Source organism: Geospiza fortis, unplaced genomic scaffold (genome assembly GCF_000277835.1).
Source record: "Geospiza fortis unplaced genomic scaffold, GeoFor_1.0 scaffold390, whole genome shotgun sequence".
Lineage (NCBI taxonomy): Eukaryota > Metazoa > Chordata > Aves > Passeriformes > Thraupidae > Geospiza > Geospiza fortis.
Window position 1 is genome coordinate 1,024,047 of NW_005054501.1, and position 25,181 is coordinate 1,049,227.

Consider the following 25,181-nt stretch of genomic DNA (forward strand, 5'->3'; position numbering starts at 1 on the left):
TAAGTGTTTTCTTCCTCCACAGGTTCCTGTCTTGGTGTAGAACTGGCCTGTGAGTCACAGTTGGTGTTACCTCTAATATGGGCAGGACTGCCATGTGCAAGAGTGCATGTTTTATATATGAAAATGAAGCTCTGCAGACCAAACTTTAGTTGTTCTTCATCTGTAAATTAGTGCTAAACTGAACTACTTTCTTTCAGGAGGCTTTTCACCAAGTTCTCATAAAGAACTTGTTCAGTGCAGAGAATAGCTCTCATCCCTTATGTTTTTGAAGGTTTTTCTTGCCCTAAGTCAGCACTCTGTTATCTTTCTGAGAAGATATGTGAATGCTTCCTGGCTTACCCTGTCAGTGTTGGGAAGGGGCTTAAAGGCTCAGTGAGAACCTGTAGCTGGGTGTCCTTTGAGCTGCACTTCATGTAAGATTGTATTTTGGCATAAGCAAGAAGGCAATTGCACCTCATAATACTGAAGGCCTGCTGAGGATGCTCTTGGCATTGCTTGGGAAGTTTCCCTCTTTGCAGGTCAGACCGTTTTTGACCTGTATGGCAGAGCTTCAGGAATTTCTGGAGGAAGGTGAATCTTGCAGCACCTCACTGAAGAGGTTTACAGAATCACAGCCTGTTTGGGCTGGAAGGGCTCTGGAGATCATCAGACCCCCTACTAGAGCAGGTTCACCCAGAGCAATTTGCACAGGATTGTGTCCAGGCATGTTTTGAATATCTGCAGATTAAAAGGCTGCACAGCCTCTCTGGACAGCCTGTTATGGGGCTCTGTCACCCTCACAGTAAAGAAGTTTTTTCTCTTATTCAGATGGATCCATGGAGAACAGTGCTAATTGAGGCCTCCAGCCAGACTCTGCACTCTCATCACACCTTTCTAAGCTCTGCAGTAAGGCTTAGAAACCATTCCTCTAGTTGTCCTTCCCAAAGAAAATATTCATTTAAGGGTGTCTCTTTTTGACCTAAAATTAGGAAACCATTTGTTACCACCAGTACTGCAGTGAAGTGACAGCACAGTGGGATCTGGGAGCAGGAGGAGGTCGAGATGCAGTTGTTAATATCAATGCTGGTAAATGGTGTTTTACCAATGTAACTTAATACCAGTTTAATCTAAGTTTTTCTTTCCCATGGAAAGACTTGAAATAATGGCTGCATATTGTAAACTATTAATTACAAATAAGTCTAGGCAATGTGGCTGATAGGCCTTTACAGGGTTCCTTCAATTCAAAAAAGGGGCCAAACAAGAAGCTGGAGTTAATCAGGGGAGGAACTGGAAAGGAAGAATCTGTTGGTGTCAGTGATAACTTAGCAGATAGTGGCATCTGTCTTGCAGTCTTTTTTCCTACACATTTGTAGAAGAAATTTGTAGTTTCCTACCTGATGCTGCATGCTACTCCTTCTGTCTTTCTGGACTTTCTGTGCTCATAGTGGTGTGCAGTGAAATGTTAAAATGACATCAATATTCATTTATATCTTTAGGGTTATTTTTCGTTTTAGTATCATGTTCTCTGTAGACTTAAGCAGCCTTTACTAATTAAATTGAACTTTACTTTCTGAGTTGTCTTTGCAGCTGTAAGTTCTAGAATGCTTGTTTTCTAAAATGAAAGTGAGCTAGTGGGATGTAATATAACAGCAGGTGTGGCTTAGAACCCAGCATCTTGCCCTGCTCTATGCCTGCCCATTTAAGTCCTGAGTTTGATGTTGAAAATTGTCATCTCATCCATATTTCTACTTACTATTTAATACTATTTTAAGTAAATTTATTAATTAGTATTTTATTTCACAGTTGACCAGAGAAAGAAAATAGAATTGGAAATGGAAGAGACGCATGTCCAGGCATTAGAGGTACAAATTCTGTTCTTTATACAAGAAAAAAAGAAAGGTCCTTTCAGAAACAAGAGCTGGTACAAGGCCCAGATCTCCTACACATTTATTGTAAAGGACAAATAAATGGAGAAAAAAAATCACTAATTTACTAAATGTGTTTGCTTTAATATAATACATGTTTTACTCTCTTAGACCCTCAAAAGAGACTGGGAATTAGAGTCTGATAGACGTTTGCAAAATGTATGTGAGGAGTTGTGTGAAAAACATCAGGCTGAGATGATTGCACTGCAGAAATCTCTGGAAATGGATCTGGAAAAAGTCAGAGCAGAGCTGGGGCTTCTTTCTGTTGAGAACGTGCAATCTAAAAGTAAGTATCATGCTCTGGAAGGCAGCTGTTTTATTGAACAGAGACCCAGCTAAGTGATTTTACAACATGTATAAAAGCAAATACAAGCTGTATTTATGTAGCCTTATCTAAAAACTGGGACAATGGCATGAGACTGTCTAGACAAGGTTGTAAATGAAAAAAGGTTTAAAACCTGGATAGCATTGTTGTATTTCAACTTCCACAGAGTATGACATGCAAGGTGAATATTAAAGGGAGGTGCAGTTTTGCTCCTATCTGAAAACCTGTTCTGACAGTTGCTGAGTTAATCAAAACTGTGATTAATATTCATAGAAGCTTCTTTAACAAAAAATTGTATTTGGGTTGTGGGTAGTTAAGGCTTAATGGAACAGTTGGTTGTCTCTTGGCTAACTAACAGTGTGGGATGCAGAGAACAACAAAGCAGTGCATGGACGTGTTTGACTTGCAAATACTTTACTGTTCAAGCATTTCTGTGATTCCCTGAAAGCCAGTGCTTACACTAGAGACAATATATTTCTATTTTCATTGCACAGAAGTTGTACAGGTTGTTCATTAACTGGGATGAGGGAGTAACAGAACTAATTTTTAATTTTAGTGAAATGTATAGAATTGGAGAGGCAACACCAGTTAGCCATCACAAAGTTACAAGAACAGTTGCAGGCTGAACATAATCAACTCCTAGAAGACATAAAGATGAAAAGCCAAGAAAAAGAACAGGATCTTCAGAAGGAGGTAAGTTACATTTATTTAGCAGTTTAGAGTGGCTGATTTCTCTTTATGTAACAAAAACTAGACCACAGACATATCATTTGGGTGACCTGTTTGTATTTAGGGATGTTAGTGCAAAAGCAAAATGCATCATGCAGGTAAATACTCTGGGAGTTTGCACAGGAGTTCAAAACCTTTGGAATGTAGTTGCCTTTGTGCCATCTCTTCATCCATATTTATAATCCTAATTTTATAGTTCTCATATTTTATTTTTATCAGGCTAATGCCTTATTTTGTGCCAGTGAAGATACTTATGGCATCAGGAACAAATTCTTCCCTCTCAGAGGAGTGGGTGTAAGAGTTAAGAGATGCTGCTACTCAGTATCTCTGATGCTGGTAGGAGCAGAGAGTGGTGTTGTCACTGTTTCCACCTAGTTCTGACAGAAGTGTCTCTTGAGTGTAAAATAAGCCCTGAGAACAAAATTGTTTAACAAGTTGTGGTGGGGTGGTTTTTTTTGGTTGTAACATGTTTTTGGTTTTTTTTTTTTTGTAGCTGGACCAGCTTCAGGTCAAGCATGAGCAACTCAAGGTTCAGTCACAAGAGGAAATGAGGCAGCTTTGGTGTCAGCTTGACAGTACCCGAGCAAATCGACAAGAGCTAAGTGGTATGTTCATAACTGACACATTTTATTTTATTTTTTGCCTCTTCTTCATACAGAAGGACACATTATTGACACAAAATGCTTTTAACTGTGTACCAGAAACACACAGGAAGGCCACAGTGTCAGTGGGTTGTAGCCCTGTGATCTGTCTCTAGGTTGAGGTGAGTTAGTGTCAGATGAGAGGTTCTGCAGTGTGAAAAAGCATGGTATGACTTACTCCTGTGCTTTTCTTTTCCCTTCCCACTCCATTCCTGCACACTATAAAAATATTCAGTGAAAATGAAAGGTTTTTCATTGAAATGTCAAATTAAGGATCATGTAATTAAAAACTGGAGAAAATGCTGGTCAGTGCAGTGACATACTCCTATTTGTATTTCTGCTTGAAGAGCCAGGTGTATTAAATAAAACAGCCAATTTTGCAGTGTAGTGGTTGGAGATGACAAACACTTTTGAAATAAAATATAACATGTCTTAGATGTGTATGCACAGACATGTATAACAATTAAAGAACTTCTGTGGAAAAAGAAAACCTAGAGACCATGAGTCTGCCAGTGTTCTCTAAAATGAGGTTTTTGAGTTCTGCTGGGGTAGTTAGAACAGAAGGCACATGTAACATACTTCAAATGGTATTTTAGATTTTCTGAATAATATAATTCTAGGTAGCTTTTGAATTGTATTAGGGTTTTGTTTGGTTTGGTCATACACTAAATAAGTAGTTTTTTCTGTTAGGCAGACTTTACCTTAGCTATTTCATCTTTTTGTTTTGGTATTACAGGATTATAGTACATAGCATTTCATAGTATTTGCTTGAATTCTTCTCTGTAGCCCTAATCTTTAACATTTCACATGTTTTTCTATGTTTCTAACCACTCACAATCCTATTCTTTGGACCATTTCTCTTTTCATCTTTCATGAAGGTGGTGAGACCAGAATGCAGGCCCATGGCCCAGGTGAGGATCTCTTTTGCTGTGTGAGATCTTAAAGGTGTTTTGTTTTACTCTGCTGCTCTTCATTTGAGTGCTGCTTTGGCCATGCATTTGGGTTGATGGTAGGATTCAAACCATAGCAGCTGCATGATGGCATTGCTGCTCTGGTGTAAGAATGCCATGCCAGTTCAAAACAATGAAACACTTTTTTGGGTTAATTTTGTGCTAGTAGACTTTGCTGGTTTGGCAAAACCTACCTATGTCAGATTGGACTTCCCCTGCCTACCTCATTGATGGTGTCACTTCTTGTCATTTGATTCCTCTGGTCCCTGTGCCTGGCAGCTTCTCCCTTTGGAAGCAGGCTTGAACCACGGACTGACTTCACAGAATCATGGAGCGGTTTGGGTTGGAATGGACCTTAAAGATCACCTCATTCCAACCCCTGCCGTGGGCAGGGACACCTTCCACTATCCAAGCCCCATCCAACCTGGCCTTGAACACTTATTTCTTCTCTTACTCTTTCTGTTGGCATTTTCACTGTGAGCATTTTTTCATGCCACCAGTGCATTTTCTGGTTTGCTGCACAAAACCACATTGTGACAATCAATTGTGTTGCTCCTGGATGGCATCCTCTGTTTCCATCAACTTTTCTTGAGTTTCTCTTGTGTAACATAAGCAACTGCTTTTCTCTGGGCAAGCTGTTTCTTTTCAAGGAACTTCTAAAAATTCCTTCTTCTTGAAATGTATTTCCCTGTTCAATTGATTTTTTGGGGATTTAACTAACTTGAATTATTTGGTAAGTTGAGCTATTGGGAAAACTTATCTCTCTTGAGATTTTTTTTCCTTTTTTCCTACCTTTTAACTTTCCTAAATCTTACTGCTACTTTAATACAGAAGGTGGGGAAGAAAGCTCCCAGAGGGCTAATGAAAAGGCTGCAGTTCTCACTGTCTGGAAGGAGGGCAGCTTGCTGAACCAGCCTTGGTAGCTGCTTTTTGCTGCATTCCTGTTTTATTGGTTGTTTCTTTTAATCCAGTCGGTTCAGCCTCTGAGCACACGATGGGTACCAAACCATCACTAAAATATCATTTTATTTTCTTCCTGTGATTTTTGGTTTTCTGCACAGTTTATGCTCAGTTTGATTTTGTTTGGGTAGTTTTGCCTGGAGCAAATTAAATGTTCTTGAATAATGTATTGCTTCTTGGTGCTACAGCAGCAAGGAGGTGTGAAGATGAAGCAGAGTGCAGGACTCTGCTTGTTACCAGCTTAGTCCTGGGCTGCAAGAAAACAAGGAGAGCTAACAGTGGGCTGGTGATTTTGATTCTTAGCATGAGGATGGTTTCTCTGAATGCAGTGTAACTGAGAATGTCTTCTGAGGAAGGAGTTTTTGTCTGTCAGAAGTTCATTTTTCCAATCTCATTGCTATTTCCATTCCATTGAGGTTCTTACCTCAACCTATCATCTCTGCCTTTTGTGTCTCTCATTAAGAAGGGGGTGGCTTGTGGTGTTTTTAGTGGAAAAACTAATGGGACAATGCCATTCCTCAACCACTGACACTTGGCAACTAAATCTGATCTTCACAGAATGACTTGACCTAAAGAGATGTGTTCTTAGTGCTTGTGTTGGTTTTGCCTCTGTTCCAGAGCTAAAAGAGCAGCTCCTGGCTCGAGCATCACAGGTAGAAGAAATAGAGTGTTTAAAACAGGAGTTTGAACAGCAGCTTCAGCAGAGAAACAGGGAGCACGAAGCTGAATTGGAACAAATGAGACTTTATTTTGAAAACAAATTAAATGTTGCTGAGGAAAACTACAAAAAAGAATTTACTTTGTTGCATCAGAGGCCTCAAGATCTGACGGACTCTTCACTGCCAGAGTTGGAAATGAGTCAGGATCAAGCACGGGGCATCAGGTGATCTGTTCTTTTTCCTTTCATTTTGTGACAGCATGCTTCCATTTTATTTTTCTTTGGCATAAAAGATGATATCAGCATCTAAACCTATTGGGATTGAGCATTAGGTGATGGCCCGGTCCTGAGCAGTTGTTACAGTTGCTCTTTGCCTACTTTCAGTACTACACCATAAATCATGAAGAAAATATAACTTGATTCATGACATATCACAGTCTTAAACTTTCAAACCCTTTTCTCAGGTCTTCTGTCACACTTTTTGAAGAGACTGCTGAGAAAGAGAGAAGTGTTGCACTTGATCAGCTAAACCAACAACTTGAACAACAACAGGTAGGATTTTTGATATAGTAAAAGTTCTACTATTCTTTACATGACCTGTATGAAAATTGATATCTGATTCCTAGCTCTTGTAAAGAGAAAATTAATTGTAGGTATTTAGTGGGGCTTAATTATTTTTGACAAGAATGTTGTGAATTACCAACTTTAAATCGCTCTGAGCCTCAGAGAGGCTATAGAGTAGAACAGCTGAAACAGTGCTTTGTAATTTTATGTGCTGTTTGGGCTCTCCTGTGGTGGGTAAGGAACTTAGCAGTTCTTCTACACCAGGGCAGAATTTGTGGTGTTTCTCTTTTTTATCATGCTGGTAGTTATTGTGCCTGTCGTTATTCTCTTAAAACCAAGATGCTAATTGGCCCCTCTTACATTTATGCCTCTATTTCCATGCACCTTGCTGTAACTGAAGATCTCAACATTTTTGCTCAACTTGTTTCAAGTTGTCTAAGAGTTTGGAAAAGGAATTTTCCTTTCTCTCATTGAAAGATTCTCACCATGGTTTCTTAGAAGCTCAAGATCTCTTCTGAACCCTTTTTTTCTGTAGGAAGAACTTGCCTGTTTGCAGCTACAACTTACAGAACAGCACAGGCATGAATTGGACTCCTTGAGATCTTCCCTTGCACTTCAGTATAAAGAAGACCTGATGAAAATGAAGATGGATCTGTCAGACAAATATGCCACAGAAATTGAGGCCTTGAAAAGGAAGCATGGTTTAGAACTTGAGCAGCTCCATGCCCAACTTTCAGAAGAGCAGTCTAAAGGTAGGATGGCCTGACATACTGGGAAGGGAAACAGTAAGCTGCTTGTGTGGCTTATAGTTTTCTTTAAACAAGCTTATCTGAGGAAGTTTTCAACTTATTAGTTTACCCTCAACTCTGGGGAACATTTAACAGACGTTAATCCCTTTCATTGAGCACTTATGGGCACGTTGAGTTCACTTCTGAAGATGTGGTGACCTGAAGTTGTTTATTCTGTAGGAAAAACTAGTAGAACTGTGGAGCATTTCCTAAAAGGAGTTGATCAAGTTTCCATTTTTGATGCCTAGAAGGGCCCTGTCATAGAAACATTTGGACTAACAATACATAACTTAGCTACTTTAACACACATGGGATAATTGTATTCCACTGTATGTTGGTTAAAAGGATTAGTAGAGCTTTTTAAATTTGCACTTACATTTCTTATCTTCAATTATTTATTTTTAATACTTGAGAGGATATTAAAACGGCTTAAATTAGAACATTTAGAGATTTGTCCCATCTGACTTCTGGTGAAATGCCTTGTGTAAATATGATGTGCAAAAGAGGAGATAAAACTTCCATAAATCTGCCATTACATTGCCCAGAAAGAAAGTCTACTCCTCTGGCTGCTGCAGATAAGGAGGGAGGTCCTGCCACAGGTTTTATGATTATTCTGTGTGTGTTAATGCTGGTAAATTCCCAAAATGGTGATAAAATGGAACAGAGTATAACATCATCCAGCTAAGGGGTTCTCCTTGTCCTGTATTTAGCTTGGCTACTGATAAATTGCACAGCCAAAAACATTCAGCTTTATTTCCATGCATCAATAGGAGCTGTTAAAATAAATTCCAGCATGTCATTTTATTGTCTGTCTTGGATTTTTCTTTTGTTGGTTTTTTTTCCTTTCCAGAAATCACCAAACTGTGTCTCCAGAGTGTTCAAGATGTAGCACGTCAGGTTGAGGTGGAGGTGGCTGAGCGAGTGTCTGTGCTGGAGGAAGAGCACAAAGCCAAGCTTGCTCTCTTCAACTCTGAGAAACAGCTCATTGCAGAGCTCTCAGAGGAAATAAGGCATTTAAAGGAAGAGCTTATAAAACAAAAAGATTTTTCTGAGCAAAATGAAAAGCATCTGAAAGAAGAAATGGAAAAGGTAATTTGTACTACAGAATTTTGTGTAGAGTTGGGTAAGCTCCAGCCTGGTGGGAAGGCCAAGGGAGGGAGAGGCAGCACTTGAATTTAAAAGTCCCTGGTTTGGGGATAGCAGCTAAGGCTTTGAATGGACTTGTCTGGATGGACACAAATGTTGGAATACACTTCTGTTTTGGGGTGACTCTTGTACCTCAAAGTCTGAGAGCTGAGACATTCCTACATGGTACTGTCACTCTTACATGTTAAATCAGCTGCTCCAGCTGAGGATCAACTTGGAATAAATGTTCATTGGAATAAACAATTCATTGCTTAAATTGTTGCATATTTGAATGCTTATGAGAATTAGATGGGTGAAGCTCTTATTTATCAAGTCCTCTTTCCACCCTTTTTAAAGAGCCATGGATATATGTGTATTTTTCCAGGCTTAGAAACTGTTGGAGAAAGCCAGAGACAGTCTTTTTTTGCCTTCTGTCATGGAGCAATCATTTGCTGCTTTGGCTTCTGGTTTTGTGCTACATGCTTGTTATGTGGCTTTTACAAGGAGAAGTTTAAAAGGGATTTTTATTCATGCCTAATATAAACACCCAAGATGCCCGTAGCTGTATAAGTTGAACTCCTGAAAAGAAGATAAGTGACCTCAAGAGAAATCAACATATAGAGTACTATATTAATTCTAGAATTCTGCCTTAATTTTTTCTTATCTTCATAACCCAAATTAATTCTTAATAATGCATTTAATTTAATCCATGCCAGTTTATAAATGGTCATTTCAGCCTTACTTTCATTAGGAAGGGTTACTTCACTACAGGAATTTATTCTTTTCCAGACTTTAAATGCCTGAGAGTGTTCACACACTTCAGTTTGGTTTCAGTGGTTTATTCTTTTTCCTTTTAAATGATTGTCTTCACAGGTAAAATGTAAAATTGCTGAGGATCACAAAAAGGAATTAAGAGAAGAAGTCCAGAAAATAGAGACTCTGTACAAAGAAAAAGAGAAGAAATGGCAATGTGAAAGTGAGGCCCAGAGAATCCTAGCAGAAGAGAAGTTATCACTATTGCACACAGAACTGCAAACCAGAGCAGAATCTGAGAAGCAGAACTTACAAAAACAGTTTGAACTCCGTGAAGCTGAAATGATTCAACTTCAAGATCACCAAGCTGCCAAAATTCTGGAGCTGGAGAAGCTGGTGAAGGAGCAGCAAAACAACTTGCAGCAGCTGGAGGACAGCCTTGCAGGTGCCCAGGCTGTGCAGAAAGCTCAGCAGCAATATCAAGCTGACCTGGAGGCAGCCAAAGCCCTCATGGCAAACGAAATGGAAAAGGCCACACTCTGCCTGCAGGAAGAATGTGCACTGAAACTCCTGGAAGCACAAACCAAGTAAGTTTCCCTTACAAGTTCACTCATTGTTAGAGTTGCTTTGTCTTATTTTAGACTTAATGGGTGATAGTGCAAGGTTGTCACTTGATGGCACTATCTGTAAAGGCATTTCATCTAGTCTAGCAAATAAGATGTAGTCAAGTTTTGCCTGCTAGGAGTACAACAAAGCTGGAAATCATATACCAGCCTTCAAAGAGAAGTGTAATAGGATATGTAAGTGGAAAAATTCTCTGAATGATTTTAAACAACTGCAATGAATGTATACAAGCTTTTCCTGGTGAATGAAGCTTGTGCTAAGGTTGATGGGGCCCCCTTTTGGTACTCTTTAGTTCTGGTTAGATGCCTGGAACTACTGTTTTTCTTCCCCTTCCTACACCTGTTGTTTCAAGTGAATTAAGGGAAGTAAACAACCACTTGTTGGTATTTACATGCATTGCTTCAAATTTATCCCTTCTTCCCTTCCCAAAAATATGTTCACAGAACAAGACTGGAGAATGACTGTAAGAAAGCACTGAAAGCAGTAACTTAACTTTTAGATAACTGGGTTTTTTTTAGTTATTGGTGTCTGCATGCAAAAATACTGTAGTTACTGATTGCAGTAAAGGGCAGTACTTCAGATACTAAATTTTCTGCATCAGGCTTTAAGCAGAACTCAGCTGAGTTTGGAGGTGCCCCCAAGTATTCCACATAGACCTCCACAGTGGTTTTATGTCTGTCTTTGCCAGATGTTTTTAGAGATGTTGGTTATGACAGTTCATTTATTTGCAGACAACACATTTGAGATGTAGCAGTGTATACACCATGAGATACTGTCATGGCAGTACTTCTCAAATGTATTTCTCTTTATTTGTAAGTTAATAGGGGTGCTAGTGGCTCTAGTAATAACCAGCTACTCCCAAGTGACATTGCAGAAACCTTTAATTATGTGGCTATGAAATGATCGTTGTGGCTTGCTTTGAATTTAGTTCTGTATTTGAAGCATCAAGTAAAACTTGTGAAGACTAAGTGAGGTCTATTTTCCTTGGCTTATTATTTATTAGCTCAATTACTCAAAAAAAAACCAGTGACTTTTTTGACAATAGTCTCTTAATTTTCTTGGAAATAATACAGGTTTATGGAAGAGCACAAAGCAATGACTCAGAAATTCACAACTGAGCAAGAGATTCTTCTCCAAAAGCTGAAAGAGAAACATGTGGATGAGCTGGAACTCCAAAGTCAGCAGTTAGAGGAGAAGCATAAGCAGCAGATTTTGTCTTTGACAGCTGATTTACAGGCAAAACACCAAGCTGAAATTGAGACACTTAAATCTACACTGGAAAGTAAACAGCAGATTCAGCTTGAAAGTTGTGTTGCTGAACTACAGACAAAGCATCAGGCCCAAATTGATGAGCTGGAGATTAAACACTTATCAAATCTGGATTCCTTGGAGTCTTCCTACCTTTCTGAAATTCAGACTATAAGAGATGAACACTGTAGGGCTCTGGAGAAGCTACAGCTGCAGCACAGGGAGCAGCTCCAAGAGCAGGATAAAATCCATCAGGCACAGCTGCTTCGGGAGGTTGAGATGCTGAAATTGAAGCATGCTGAAGAACTTCAGCTTTCCCAGAATAATTTGAAAATTGAGCTAGCTACTGCTAATATGGAAAAGCTTAAAACCATGGCTCTTGAAGCAGAAGAAGCTCATAAGGTGAGTCAGAAAGAAAACCTGGCATAGGAGGTGAAATTTCATGACACATTGTGTGGGATCACCTTTTCCTTTGTTCCCAGGGGATATTTTCACAACCTCTTTGTGCCAGCACTGACACATTGTGTGGGGCCATATTATGAGCTGAAACAGGAAACCCCAGCTGAAAATTAAATCCATCTGTTGCTTCCTGCCCCAAATGCTCAGTCTAATGAATTTTCTATATCGTTTGTGGAAGAGGCACAAATGACGTGTATGTTTTAATGTGTTTAAGATTGGAGTCTTCATTTTGTGGCTCAGACCTTCTCTCCTTGGTAGAGCCATTGTGTAATTCTTCAGAAAGTGATTAGACCAAAGTAAATGCAGTTCTGGAGGTTAAGCCACATCTCTAAAGATCCTTCCAAATAAGGAAGGATTTACAAAACTTTTGCTAGATAAGAAAAATAAACCCATTTAAATGTTTTAGAGAATATGTATGTATATGTATGCTCATCCTTCATGAAACAATATTGTTCCTGTTTACTTCAAAAGCTTTGGTACAGCAGGACATGTGCTTGACAAATGGATTGCAAAGATAATTGTACTTCTTTTTTTTCTCCTCCCCTTTTTTAAATTACTGTTACACAGGATGATCTGAACACAGCTCTTCGAAATCAGAGGCAGTTGCTGGAAGAAGAAAAACGTCTGGCTCTGGATCTGTTACGTGAGCAAGTGTTGCAGATGGAGGGAAGGCACAGGAAAGCACTCCAAGAGCTTCAGGATCTTCACGAGGCAGATGTTAGAAAACATAAGGAACAGTACTCCAGGGAGCTGGAAGAAGAACTGGGGAAACTAAAAGCACAGCATGAACGAGAGCAAGAGGTCAGGAATGCTGCTAATACCTAAACCCAAAACAATCCATGTTTTATCATAAAGTAAATTGAGTTTTATTAAGCTTAGAAATAAGGCTTTATTAGGCTTAGAAATAAACCTCTAGATGGTTTTGGAATTTTTTTTTATAGTGCTCACAATAAGAGGACACAATCTGACTTGTGCAGATGCAAGCAGCCACTGGTGTTATATTACACTCATATAGTAGGAGAAGTCACAAACAAAATGAGCTTTATCCAGCTAGAACCACAGAACACATTAAGTTAAAATATTACTAACTTTTGCTTTTTCACTTACTAAATTGAAAATTTTATAATGTTCCAAATAACTCTTAAATCACTTTTAAAAGAATAGATTGCCTGGGGAGGAAGTTTCATTAGTTTCCTGGGAGGTTCTCTAGGTGATTCAACCTTCAAGCACATCATCCTAGAAACAGAATTTGTATTCTGATGGCTACAGTGACTCTTGTTAGAGAAAACAGTAGGAAGAAAACCCCTAGATGACCAAAAATCTCTCAAACCTTTCACTATTGTATCCCAGGATAATTGCATTAAATAGAGATGTGTAATGCTTGCTCCCATTTGAACAAGGGAAATCACACCTTAACAAAATATGCTCTCCCTGTGTTTCTCTCCCCCTCTTTCCTCTTTTTTTTTTTTTTTTTATTTCTTTTGGAGAAGTGTCTGTTGGAAAGAGCAAGTCAGGAATACTTTGTTAGTCTGACCTGATGGTCTCATGAATACAGGAGATACTTGATACCTAATGCCTGGTTGCTTATCTATTTTTATCAACATGCTTTTTTTTTCTATACTCAGCATGATGATAGACAGCAGCCCTGTATGACCTTGAGGATTGTGAATGTACCCTTCAGAATTTGGTTTAGCTTGATGGGTTTGGTTTGGTTTCATTTTTTCCTTAATTCTAAGACCGTGGCTAAAATATTTTATATTCCTTCCTTGTCTGCAGCTGTATGCTTCTGCATCAGCTTCTGAAGTAAAATCTGTGAGAACAGCTCTTCTGGCTCAATTTGAGGAGGTAAAATTGAAGCAGCAGCTCCAGTTCCAGGAGGAGATTGAGCTGTTGAAGTGTCAGTCAGAGTTGCTGCTGGAACAGCAAATTGCACAGCTGAAGGTAGGCTCTGGTCAAAATGCTCTCCTGAGTAAGCACTGGGAGTGTGTTGCATTGAAAAAAGAGCATTTGGTGTAAGATTTTTGTTCTTCAGCCTCTAAAATGGAGTCTGAGCAAGATCTCTCCCATGCTTCATAGTGTTAGAACTAAAAAAACAGCATTGGAAATAAAGCAGTGTTCTGTGAGCAGTTGTCTTTACCTCAGGGTTGTCTTCAAGTCCTGAACTGGATATGAGGTGTCCTTTAGCCAAAACCAAAACAATCAGTGGAGCATGCTCTAAGCACCATTCCTTGTGTACATGTGCAGTTTGTCATTTGAGACTTTTTCTTCTTAGTGTCTGCAGAGACTGTGCCCTTGTATCATCCCACATCTACTGCACATACTGTGTCTTTGTGGCAAAATATTCAGTATTATCTAAGCTTTTACCCACTCTGTGATGGCAGTGAGCTCTGTCTGAGATACTTTGTTGTTACTCTTGTTGATCTCTGCTTTCGTGTTTACATCACGATAAGCATTTTCGAGATGTTCCCTGCCTCTGGCCCTCTGTGTCGTCCTGATCAGTGTTTGACCTCTCTCTGGCTGGTGCAGCTGTCTGTTGAGACAGAGGGCACAAGTGTGTCCTGAAAAGCTGCTGCAGGTATATTTGGCACTGCTGTCCTCAGCTGAACCCCAGAAGCTGGGGCTGGACTGAGGGTAATGCAGAAACTCCAGAGATGATCCCTGCTTTTTGCTCTTATGCTGCTTTAATTAGCATTTGCAACACCAGAAATTTCACTTGCTGGTGCAGCTGTCTGTGGATTCAGCTAGGTTTTTTTGCCTTATGTACTTGCTAACCGGTGTGTTGTCCCAGAAGAGACTGGCTGGATCTCCTTGCAGTGTCAGACTGAGCTGTGCTGTGGGCTGGTATAGGTTTTTACAGCAAGCCTTTCTCTTCCCACTCCCCTGTGCTGCTTATGCAGTTTTCTTCATGCCAGCCTGTTCCCTTGGTTTCTTCCCTCTGCCTCCCTAGCAGATTTGAGGTATTCAGAATTGCTCTCTCTGCTCTGACTTAACTCTCTGAGTGTTTCTGAGAAAAACAAGCAGGCTGCTTCAGCGATTTTGTCCACAAATGCCATGTTCTAGATCAAGGAAAGTCATCCTACCCCTTTGTGTCAGCCCATTTTTACCTTCCTAACTTCTAGAGCATGGGGCAAAGACTGTCTCAGTCTTCTGCAAAGGATCCCTGTCACCTTGGGTGACTGCAGGTCTTCTGCTCTGAAATCTTATTTCTTGCCATGGGGAAAAACTGTTTTCTTGACTTGCCAATGTAAAAAATTGGTGTATTATATTGGTGTTCATAGGTAAAATTGTACCTCATCAATGCTGAGTACAGAGGGGCAGTCACTGCCCTGGCTCTGCTGGCCACACTATTTTTGATTTTGATCACAGTTTCAGCATAATTTTGTTGGTTTGGAAGTGTTGATGTGTAAGTTACTGCTTATTATTCTGAAAGGCAAAATGTGTACTTCTAAAGCATACAGGAAAAATACAGGGGATTTTTGAGGTTTTTTGGGAGGATGGTGGTGTTTGGGCATTTTTTTTTCTTCTCTCAGTAAATCCAAGTATATGTGATTTCTGCAGGAAGAATTTGAAGCTGAAAAAAAGTCATCACTACATGACAAGGAGCAGATGTTGATTCAGGAGAGGGAGAAGGCACAGGCTGCTCACCAAAAGGAACAAGAAGTGTTATCAGCCCAGCTGCAGGAAAGAGCAGCAATAATTAACCAGGTATGGAGAAAATACTTTAAACCTTGATTTTAAGTGTGCTTTTGGGGCTATATTTTAGCACAGGGCTCTCTGCCTCAATGTGTATAGAGGGACTGCAGGTAGAATTCTTGTGGTATGTTAGACTAGGGGGAAACAGAGTAACACTAAGAATTTCCTGAATGGGAATGCCTTACTCTTTCAAGCTCTTCTTGTAGGACTTGATGAGGGTTGAGGATGTTGGCATGGGAGCAGAATGCTTTTCTGTCTTGACAGTTTTCTCCCAAATAGATAGTTTGACTTCTTTGCTAGTTTACTGATGAGACAGTTTGTGACAATGGCAGTAATTTGTTTGGCAGCAAAATCTGGAGATGGGGGTAGGTGTACACATACAAATATGTGTTTTTATTTATGTAAAATCATATGTTTTAGTCTGGTATAGGTATCATCTGAAAAAATAAATATAAGGAGAGAAGTAATTTTTCTAGAAAGCTGTTTTCAAGTAGAGTTTATAAAGCAAAGTTTAGGTGAAATTGTTGACTTTGTTGTGTTGTTACTGTACTTCCACAGCTGGAGAAGAAAGTGGCCTCCTTAAAGCATGAAATAGGGGAGACCAACTCTGAACTGAAGGCACTCCTTCAGTGGCAGGGCAGGGAAAACCAAGAAGGAGAAAATTTGGTGGCCTTGCTGAGGTCTGATATTGAGCACTCCAAGGAGGAAAGGTTTGTTCAGCTTTGGTTACATAATGCTTACTGCTTTTCTATTTGCTTGTTTTCTCACTTCTCTTAAATCAATAACTAGGCAAAATTAAGCCAGCTCAGAATAGTAATGTTGGAGGATGATATATTGCTTTTATTTGCAAATTATTTTGTGTTTTTTTTAATTATCAACCTATTCTGACATTAAGAGCAAGTTGGGGGTTTTTTTTCTTGCTCTTTTTCTTTCAGCATGATGAAGACTTTGGTGTTTTGGGGTTTCTGCTGTCTCTATTCTTGGAAAAATCTAAAAAAATGGAGAGAGGTTCTGTGACCAAGAGGCTTTCAGAGGGAGTGGATTGGTTTGACATGTCATGGGGATTAGAGAAGCTGTCATGTTCAATAAGCTTCAAGAATTCCCTCTCTCATCTTTCAGAAACTGGCTTAGTGTTAATCTTAAAACTGAAATATTTTCATCAATAGAAATAGATAGAATAAAGTATTTTCATAAGTAGAGTTTTTGTTGTCAGGTCTGCCAGAACACCCTCTAGTTATTTTGATGTCACTGATACTGTGGTAGTAGACTCCTTGCTCCTCCTGCTGTAGTAGTGTCATCCTTGGTGGTGCTTCCACAGCTATGGAAGGCTGAGATGCTTGTGACTGTAGTGTGATCTAACTGTGGAGATGACAAAGGTGTTTTGCTGTGATGCCTCAGGTTTTAGCTTTTGTTTTTCAGATTCTGTACTGCTTTAGTGTGTAATTCTGAGCTTCATATTAAGGGATGGTGAGCTCTCTTCACAGAGTAGGGAGACAAAACAATTCCTTCTCTAGCTTGGGACTAAGGACAAATGATCCAAATCTCAGGCCCAAGAGCATAAACAACATGGACTGAAGAGAGAAAAACAAGAAGGATGAGACTTCCTAACCTCAAGCTATAATTGGACAATTAACTCCAATATGCAAATGACCAGAACTTATAAAAGTGAGAGACCTTGTGACCAGTCATCCATTTTGGTTCATCTTGGGTGTAGCCCTGGCTGGGCTCTTGTGCTTCCCAAGATGCATCCACTGAGGCCTTTTAATAAATCCCTACTTTATTCTTTAGCTCAGTCTAGTCTGTGTTCTAGGTCAGCCTTGACAAGGCATCAGCTGTGCCAACTCTTTAAAAATGACCTGGGTTTTGTGAGTTATCTGAGTGATGTTCACTGATAACTGCCCAACCATGGCAGATACCCATTTTAGACTGTCAGGTTTACAGTAGGTTCAAAGTGTCTTTCAAATAAAGTGTGTGCAATTTTTCAAACGTTCAAAATGTTTTTGTTCTAGGGAAAAACTGCGTGAATCTTATCAGCACGTTTTGAAGCTGCTTATGGAAGTGGTGAAGGCCACCCTAGTTATTGAGGACCTTATTTGTAGCAAGATTGGTCTTTGCCTTGATGACAGTCTGGCTTCTGGAGATTCTAAAGAAGCTCAGAGTGTTATGGAAGAAATGGGATTCATGCAGTATTTCAAAGCCAAAGAAAACCATCACCTAGAAAAAGGTGAGTACAAATCAGCAAACCTGGATGTAGTCAATTCATATTCTTGAAAACTGCCTTTTCATATCCTTTTGTATGGATGAAGATCAGAGACTATCTCTTTTTGCAGTGTTTGTCTTTCAAAGCTGGTCCACACTTAAGATAGTGTCTACCAGTGTCCTCTCAGTTTAATTCTTTTAATAGTGCAGCTACTACAGGGTTGTTAGAAAAGCTTGGGTAGATCATGGGGCAGGAAAGATGGACTTGGTGAAGGCGCAGTTCCAGGTCCTGATGTACAGCACAAGATTGCCAAACCTTGTGAAAAACCCTCATGATTTTTCAAAATTGAATTGCTGATGGGTCCAAGTTTCCATCTTGCGGTGCATGTCCAGGTCCATGTCACTGCCTGATGTCAGTCATGTGTGACCACTTTTGTGGCTAGCTATCACTTTACTGTGTTTTCCAATAGCTTCCTTGTTTGCAGCAGAGGAGCTGCTTGATGAGACACTCACAGAAGACAACCAGCTGTCTCCAGGGACTGATGAGGTGTCTGAGTTGAGCCAATACTTATGTGAAAGTGTTTTTGCAAAGCCAGAGTTGGCGTGTGAAAGTGAAGAAGCAATACTGAAAATTTGTCATCGTTTGCGCACTGCGGTGGAGAGACTTCTGGAACTGGTTACAGAGTCAACTAAACAAGTAAAGCTTTCAATCTTTTAAAAGTGATCTAGAGTCAACCTAGTCAGGTGGAAGATGTCCCTGCTCATGGCAGGGGTTTGAAGCTAACTGGTCTTTAAAGGTCCCTTTTAAATCAAACCATTCCATGATTTTGTGTATAACACTGGAAATGTGAAATCAGTTTTAAGGCTGTGTGTTTAACCTTTTAACAGAGCCTGTGGGAAGGCAATGGATTGGTCACCTTAAGTAGATTTAAATTGAGATTGTAAATTCACTTGCTAACTTCAGGGGACCAGGAGTTTTTTTGAGGGGGTTTCATCACACTTCACACTGATGCCTTTTCAACACTGATAAGCAGGTTCAGGAAAACTCAGTCCAATGTTAAAATGCTTGGGGAATGTGTAGATAGCAGCAAAAAAAAGTCCTTGTAATTATTTACTGCTTTAATTGTGACAAAAGGAGATGCACTTACTCAAGTTCTTCTATGAATGCACTATTTCCATACTGAGTTTGGCAGTGTCTAGACTGCACATCTGGGGTAGATTCACAAGCACTGTATACATCTGAAGATTTAACTTAGTGTGACAATAATTAGTATGTTGGGTAAGAAGGTCCCTAATTGAAGTGAAGATGGGAAGGGGAAAGGCATTTCTGAAATTCATCTACTCATTGGATATTTTGTGAAACCCAGAGCTATGTGCCTGTCTGAAATTTATATTCACCATCTTCAAAAACCCCCACCTAGAATGAGGTGCATAAATTTACTATTAGGCACTGATGATGCTTCCACTGAGACATAGCTAACTTGTGGTTAAAGCACTTGCCCAAACCGTGGCAGATCTGGGTTCTAGGTGACCCTCTTCAGCTGTGATCCAGCATACTTTGCTTGCTGGGGGTGTTCCTTGGAAACCTGATGATATATGGACTTCACTCTCTATTAGACATGACTGAATCTCTTGAAGAATTTAAGTGTAAGGATGCTTTGAGTTTGAAGTGGCTCAGGAAGTGTCAAGCTAAGCAATTAGGCAATAGGGAGGTATTTCTTTTTTGTGCATAGTGAAGAAATTTATGTTCCTAAGCAAGGCTTGTGCCAAAAATACTGGTATGCAAGCACAGGGATTCACCCAAGTGTCCAGAGGTTTTGGGCAAAGTCAGCTTAGTGTAGAAACGAAACTTGAAAATTTGGACCTTAATGCATAAATGTTATTTAAAATTTGAGTTTTTTGAAAATGTCTTTGGTATTATTACCTTGCATGTGAGGTCTGATGCTGGGGCAATTTTCTCCACTTGCAGCTGGAGAAGATGCATGAAAACCACGCCCAGTTTGAGGAGGAGTTCAGCCGCCGCAGTCGGGAGACGGCACAGGTGGTGAGCCAGCACCAGGAGCTGATGGAGTGCCTCAGTGAGGAGAGTGAGGCCAAGAACCAGCTGGCACTAGAGCTCCATAAGGCAGAGGGTAAGAAATGGATTGCAGTGTCATTTACTCACAGCTTGTTCCTCCCAACATCTGTTATGTGCTTTCTGTTTCCTGGATTTCTTAGGCTCTAAATCTAATATTTGATCTTACTTTCTGGAGATTCCCTTTCTTGAAACATCATCCCTTAGCAGAATATGTGTTGTAAGCTCATCCCAGGCCATCAAAGCTTAATGATCCCCATTTGAATCCTACAGATATGGAGACACTTTGTGATGTGTCAGCCTCATAAAATCTTGATAATCTTAGAACACATTAACTATTACATTTTATTCCTTAAGATATTCAAAAGCCTAGCTACAGTATAAAGATAAATCACCTTGTTCCTTTTTATGTCACTTTTTCATTGCTTGGCAAAAATTGTTTGGTCATGTTTTCAAGCTGCTTTTTCCCAATAGATGAGTTTGTCTATGGCTTTGTTTGCATTCTGATTTGGCTTCCAGGCATTATTGAAGGCTACGTTGCAGAAAAAGCTGCTTTAGAAGAGGCCTTAAACCTGAAAGAGGAGTCTGAGCGTCGTCTTGTTGTGGAGCTGGAGAACATGAGGGAACGCTTCCAGGAGCTCACCCAGGAGCAGGCAATTCTTGGTGAGTAAAGAGTACAACATTCTTAACTTAAAACAAAGTTGTCTGCACTCAGAGCACATGGCAGTGTCCTCCTGTCATGGATCAGAGGTTGGCTCGATGACCTAATGAGCAGCTCAGACTGGTACACAGGTGAGAGGGTCTTGCTGTAAAGGCAGAAAGCTCTACAGACATGGATCAAGGTCTTCAGGTGCTTTGGAGCACAATAAAGATGAAATGCCTAAAGGTTGGCATTCTCTGTATTCCATACCCTTCTCTGTATTCCATACGTGTTTTTGGTGGTCTAGAAGATAAAATGGATCACAATGCCCTCTCTGTTCATCCTGTCCATGTGTCTGTGTTTTGATTTCTAGGAACACCTGTTGCTAATGTAGCACAAAAAGAAGGTTCAGGTTTGTAATGACAAGTGTGGATTTTTTTTTTTCTTGCTGTGTTGCTGTAACGCTGAGTTGAATGAATTGATAATTTTTATTTTATTTTAACAATGAGGAATAGTACTTAATAATTAGGCCTGACAGGTTACTGGGTTTATGAGTATCTTGGCCATAAAAAGCTATGACTTCTTTGATGCAAAATTAGGAATATTCCTAATAATGACTATTTGAAGGGACAAAGATGTTTTGCTGCCATCAGGCTTGAAGTGCATTGTGCCGTTGTCTTTTTTTTTGCCAGCTTTGGTTTTTTTTGAGGGTATGGAGTACGTTGCAAGCTGGCTGTGAGCTTCTAGTGATACCAAGTCAGCTGTCAAAAGGAGTAAATTAAGTTAAAGAAGGGAGAGGAAACAGAAAAATATTTGAGGTGACATAAAACTGAGCTAAAAAAAGTACAGCAAGAACTGAAGGACATCTAAGGGAGATGAGAGAAATGTAACTGAATGGATTGATAGGTCAAAATGAAAAAAAAAAAAGCAGAATGGTAGGGAAGGCTAGTAAAGAAATGAAACAAGAAACCAGAAATAAGCAGGAAGGATCCTTAGAGTTATGCACTAATTTTGGAAGGCAAGGGCTGTAGTCAAATTTGTAGATGATAAATTGAAAGAGAAATGTTTTTTCCTCCTGAACTGAAGTTTGCATACTTAACTCCTGAGTGGTGAACATTTCGATCTGATAAATTCATAGTTGACATGATTATTTTGTGTTCTACTCAAAATCTAATTCTCCTATTCTTTTTTAGATTCATTTTATTTATACACATGTATATATTCATAGATTCTTGCATTTGCAGTCTCTTGTTTTTGGACTTTTTCTTTTCTCCAGAGAGTGTGGGCTGAGTAAACCAAATCACTCAGGTGAATAAAAAGTTATGTAGGTAAATTCCTGTTAGAGTCAAAAAGCTGCACTGAGCTTTCTTACCCATTACTGTATCTTTATTCCTTCTGTCCATTCAGATCTCCCTCAAACACTATTTTTAATTTAACCTATTTTTGGTGTCCACCTCACTGTCCTGCAATTTGCTGCTGCCCTCTGTAGAGCAGAGTTGGTTATGGTGTATTTTGGGATTGACATTCTCCCAGGAGCTGCAGCCCAGCTCCTGCCAGCAGCTCCTTAGAACTTGAACAGTTACTTTTGCTGCAAGGGCCAAGTCCTGAAATCCATCCCCCTTCCCTCACCCCAGCCATCTGTAGTACTTTTCCTCAGGTTTGGAATTGTTTGTAGTATGTGGAAAACATGATAGATCTAAATCATATTGCTTGGAGCTGATTGACATGGGCTTATTCCTTGAAAAGCTGACATCTCCTGGTTTTCATGTGGAGTACTAATGTGAGTAGAAGGGCCTTGCTAATTAAAACTCTTTTGGAATGGAGCTTGGCATTTGCTAATGATCTGGGGAGTGGGAAGGAGTGTGTTGGGGCCTTTTCCAAGGGGAATTGCATGATGTGCAGTAGCATTAATGAAATAGATTTGTCTCTACAAAGAAACAAATCTGTGAGCTGATGATCTGTTGGTGTGTTGCTTGAAATCCCATTTATACACTTAGGGAACATGTGCTTAAAAATTTTTTTTTTAATTTGTAAGAAAGATTGAGTTTAGAGGTTGCCAAAATTTGATAGCTGCTTTCTATGAAATACTGCTGATTCCAGGTAAAATCTGCTTGCCTAATTATTTTTTTCAATTAATTTGCATTTCTGTCTAAGGAGGTGACTGTGACTGTGTAGGTCAGTGTTACCTAATCAGTATTTTGTTCCTCATAAAGCACTGGTGTTCCTTTGGAAGCTAAAAAAGGAGCCATCAACAATATTTCTTAGGATTTAGCAGGCAAAATTCTGGTGCTTGTTTTCCCAAATGCCAGTTCTTTTCTCTCAGGGTCAGTCTGAATCCATGACCTTCCTCTGGGTGCCCAAATATCTCTAGCATCATAAATATCTCTAGCACTTCACCTTGCCCTCCTCTCTGCACCGTGTATTAGTAAATACACTATAGAGTGCTATTTTATTCACATTATTCCCATCTCCTGCTTGGCAAAAGTCATTCTCTGTCATGCAGCTATGGCTGGGATTTCATGTCCTAATAGAATTTAGGTATTGTTGGGTTTTGTGGGGGTTTTTTCCTGTTGCATTATGTGATACAGATAATAGATGATATGTACAATACAGCTCCAAGGGGATTGGGAGAGGAATTAGGGCAGAGTCTTCACTTCATGCATTCTGCCAGAGCCTGAGTTACATCCACAACCAAATGAACTTGTGATATTTATTTAAAAATAAATAAAAAGTAGGGAGTGTGTCCCAGTGATTGCAGTGTGGTTATTACATGGGCTATAATTAGTGCTTGGAGTGAAATGTAGTCGGAGTGTAACTGTAATCCACAACAGGATTGCTGTGGAGCTCAGGAGCTCATGTAGTCCATGTTTGTGTCCCAAACTTTCCTTGTTTTTCTTTGTCTGGCATTTTGATTTCCAGAGCCCATGAATTCACAGACTCTTCACATTATTTCCCATTATCCTCACTGTGGTGACATTTTCCCCAATGTGTAGTGTGAATATTGTTGCATTATTCCAAGCCTGTCACACTTTTTTTTACACATGAACATGGAAATTTTCATGGTTTTTTGTTTAGTATCAAGGGTCTAGAAATGTCATTAAATATCTATGGATAATGAAGCCCTAGAAAAAATGTTGTAGGTAGGCTGTGGTAGCTTTTTGTAATAGCACCTTGTAATGACATTAGGTCAGAAATCACGTGCATTGTACTGGTCGTACTTCAAAAAGGGAATTGTCTTCTGGAAATTGGGCTGGATCATTTCTTAGGGTCCTTGCTGCATCACAGACTTACCTTTAACTTGTCACCAAAAACATTTGAGATAAGTAACAGAACATTTGAAAAGTAAAATCACAAACTCTTGCAGACCTTGCTTTAATACAAAATAGACAGGTTTCTTTTCATGCTCAATTACTAACTATATTCAGAATTAAAGTAGCTTTTCTCCAAGTGTTCACAGTAAAGTCTTCAGTTTTGGTCTCCTAAACAGTGTATTCAGTGCATCCAGCTGATTGAAAATGCAGTTTGTAGCTGTAAATTAACTCTTGGTAACTTGAATAATTTCAGATATGTACACTTCCCTTTTTGGTATTTCTTTTGCAGTCTGCATAGGGAAAATATCTGCCATCTTTTTCCCAGGTGTTTTCTTTCCTTTATAACCTCAGGGCTGGACTGATTTGCTGTAAGCATGATTTTTCTCTGGGTTTTAATCCCCACTCAGGTTCAGAGAAATACAGTAACTTTGACTTTGTTTTTCCATAGCAGTTGGTTTCAGGGTCAGGCTGGGTACCAGTGGCCACTGGAAAGATGTTCAGGGTGCTGCCTCACCAGTATAGAGGGCAGCAGCAGTATCCAGCGTGGCACAAGGCAGGAGTCATGGAGAAACCAGCCCAAGAGTGGATATTGGATAGGTCAAGGAGGATCTTGGCATCAAAGTTTAAAGGAACTGAGAATTCTTGATTAAGGAGAGATTTGGGACAGAAGGGTGGCAAGGATTTAGGGTAGAGCAGTATTAGGATGTCTCTTACAGCCCACCTCAGCAATAAATATATTTATTTGTTTTGATGGTGTCCAAAATACCCACATTTAAGCTCATCTGAAATATTTGACTTTTTGTACCCTCCACTGACAGCTTTTATTATTTTTGTGTTCTTACTCAGGGCTACTCAAGGAAGTAGAATTTTTGTCAAAGGAGAAGCTTGAACTTCAGTGTCAGGCAGAGAAGGACCATTCCAATTTACGCTCTCAGATGAAGGTGTTGGAGGTGGAACTGGAAGAGCAGCTGCAAAGTAACCAAGACCTGGCTACAAAGTTACTGGAGATTACTGAATTAAAACAGCAAATTGAAGTTCTTGAAAAACAGCTCAAAAACCAGCGGCAGTTCATGGATGTAAGTAAGAAACCACGTTTCCGTGGGTTTGGAGGTGGTAAATTCTCATCCTCGTTTGAGCCAGGCAAAGTGGTTCCCAAAATGGGCTCTGTTTTCTGTTTTGGTTGAAATTAAGACCTTGGTGTTCTAGTCTCATTAAAGAAAAAAAAAAAGGTAAAATTTCAATTCAGTTTTTGTAGTATTGCAGGATAATTTTTCCTTTTTATTAAATGATAATTGTAGTTTACATGTATGTTGTAGTCAAAAAGGTGCTTTCTCTTTTTATTTCCCTATCACTGCAGATACGCTTTCAGATATGCTGATTAATTATTAATAATAAGTTAATAATTTTTTCTCCCCCACAAAAACAAACCCCAATTATTCTTGTACTCAAGATTGTAATGAAATCTTCAAAAATATTTTGATTCTCTCTGGCTGGATTAACAGAAACAAGCCAAAAAAAGGGAACATGAACGCGATG

At 39.5% G+C, this 25,181-nt stretch overlaps 1 protein-coding gene across 1 annotated transcript in view; it reads left to right on the top strand.

Annotated features, from left to right (window-relative positions):
- PCNT (pericentrin) overlaps positions 1–25,181 on the top strand; it is a 70,829-nt gene that overhangs the window by 16,504 nt on the left and 29,144 nt on the right. Inside the window, 22 exon segments of the mRNA XM_031063397.1 lie at positions 1–22; positions 1,783–1,841; positions 2,016–2,190; positions 2,786–2,922; positions 3,452–3,563; positions 4,478–4,510; positions 6,128–6,392; positions 6,632–6,719; positions 7,267–7,483; positions 8,370–8,608; positions 9,518–9,984; positions 11,095–11,671; positions 12,296–12,529; positions 13,505–13,669; positions 15,287–15,433; positions 15,980–16,131; positions 17,431–17,645; positions 18,091–18,317; positions 19,590–19,752; positions 20,214–20,357; positions 24,492–24,721; positions 25,148–25,181. The exon segment at positions 1–22 is cut by the window's left edge and continues 249 nt beyond it; the exon segment at positions 25,148–25,181 is cut by the window's right edge and continues 89 nt beyond it. Of these exon segments, the coding sequence (XP_030919257.1) occupies positions 1–22; positions 1,783–1,841; positions 2,016–2,190; positions 2,786–2,922; positions 3,452–3,563; positions 4,478–4,510; positions 6,128–6,392; positions 6,632–6,719; positions 7,267–7,483; positions 8,370–8,608; positions 9,518–9,984; positions 11,095–11,671; positions 12,296–12,529; positions 13,505–13,669; positions 15,287–15,433; positions 15,980–16,131; positions 17,431–17,645; positions 18,091–18,317; positions 19,590–19,752; positions 20,214–20,357; positions 24,492–24,721; positions 25,148–25,181 (4,102 nt within the window).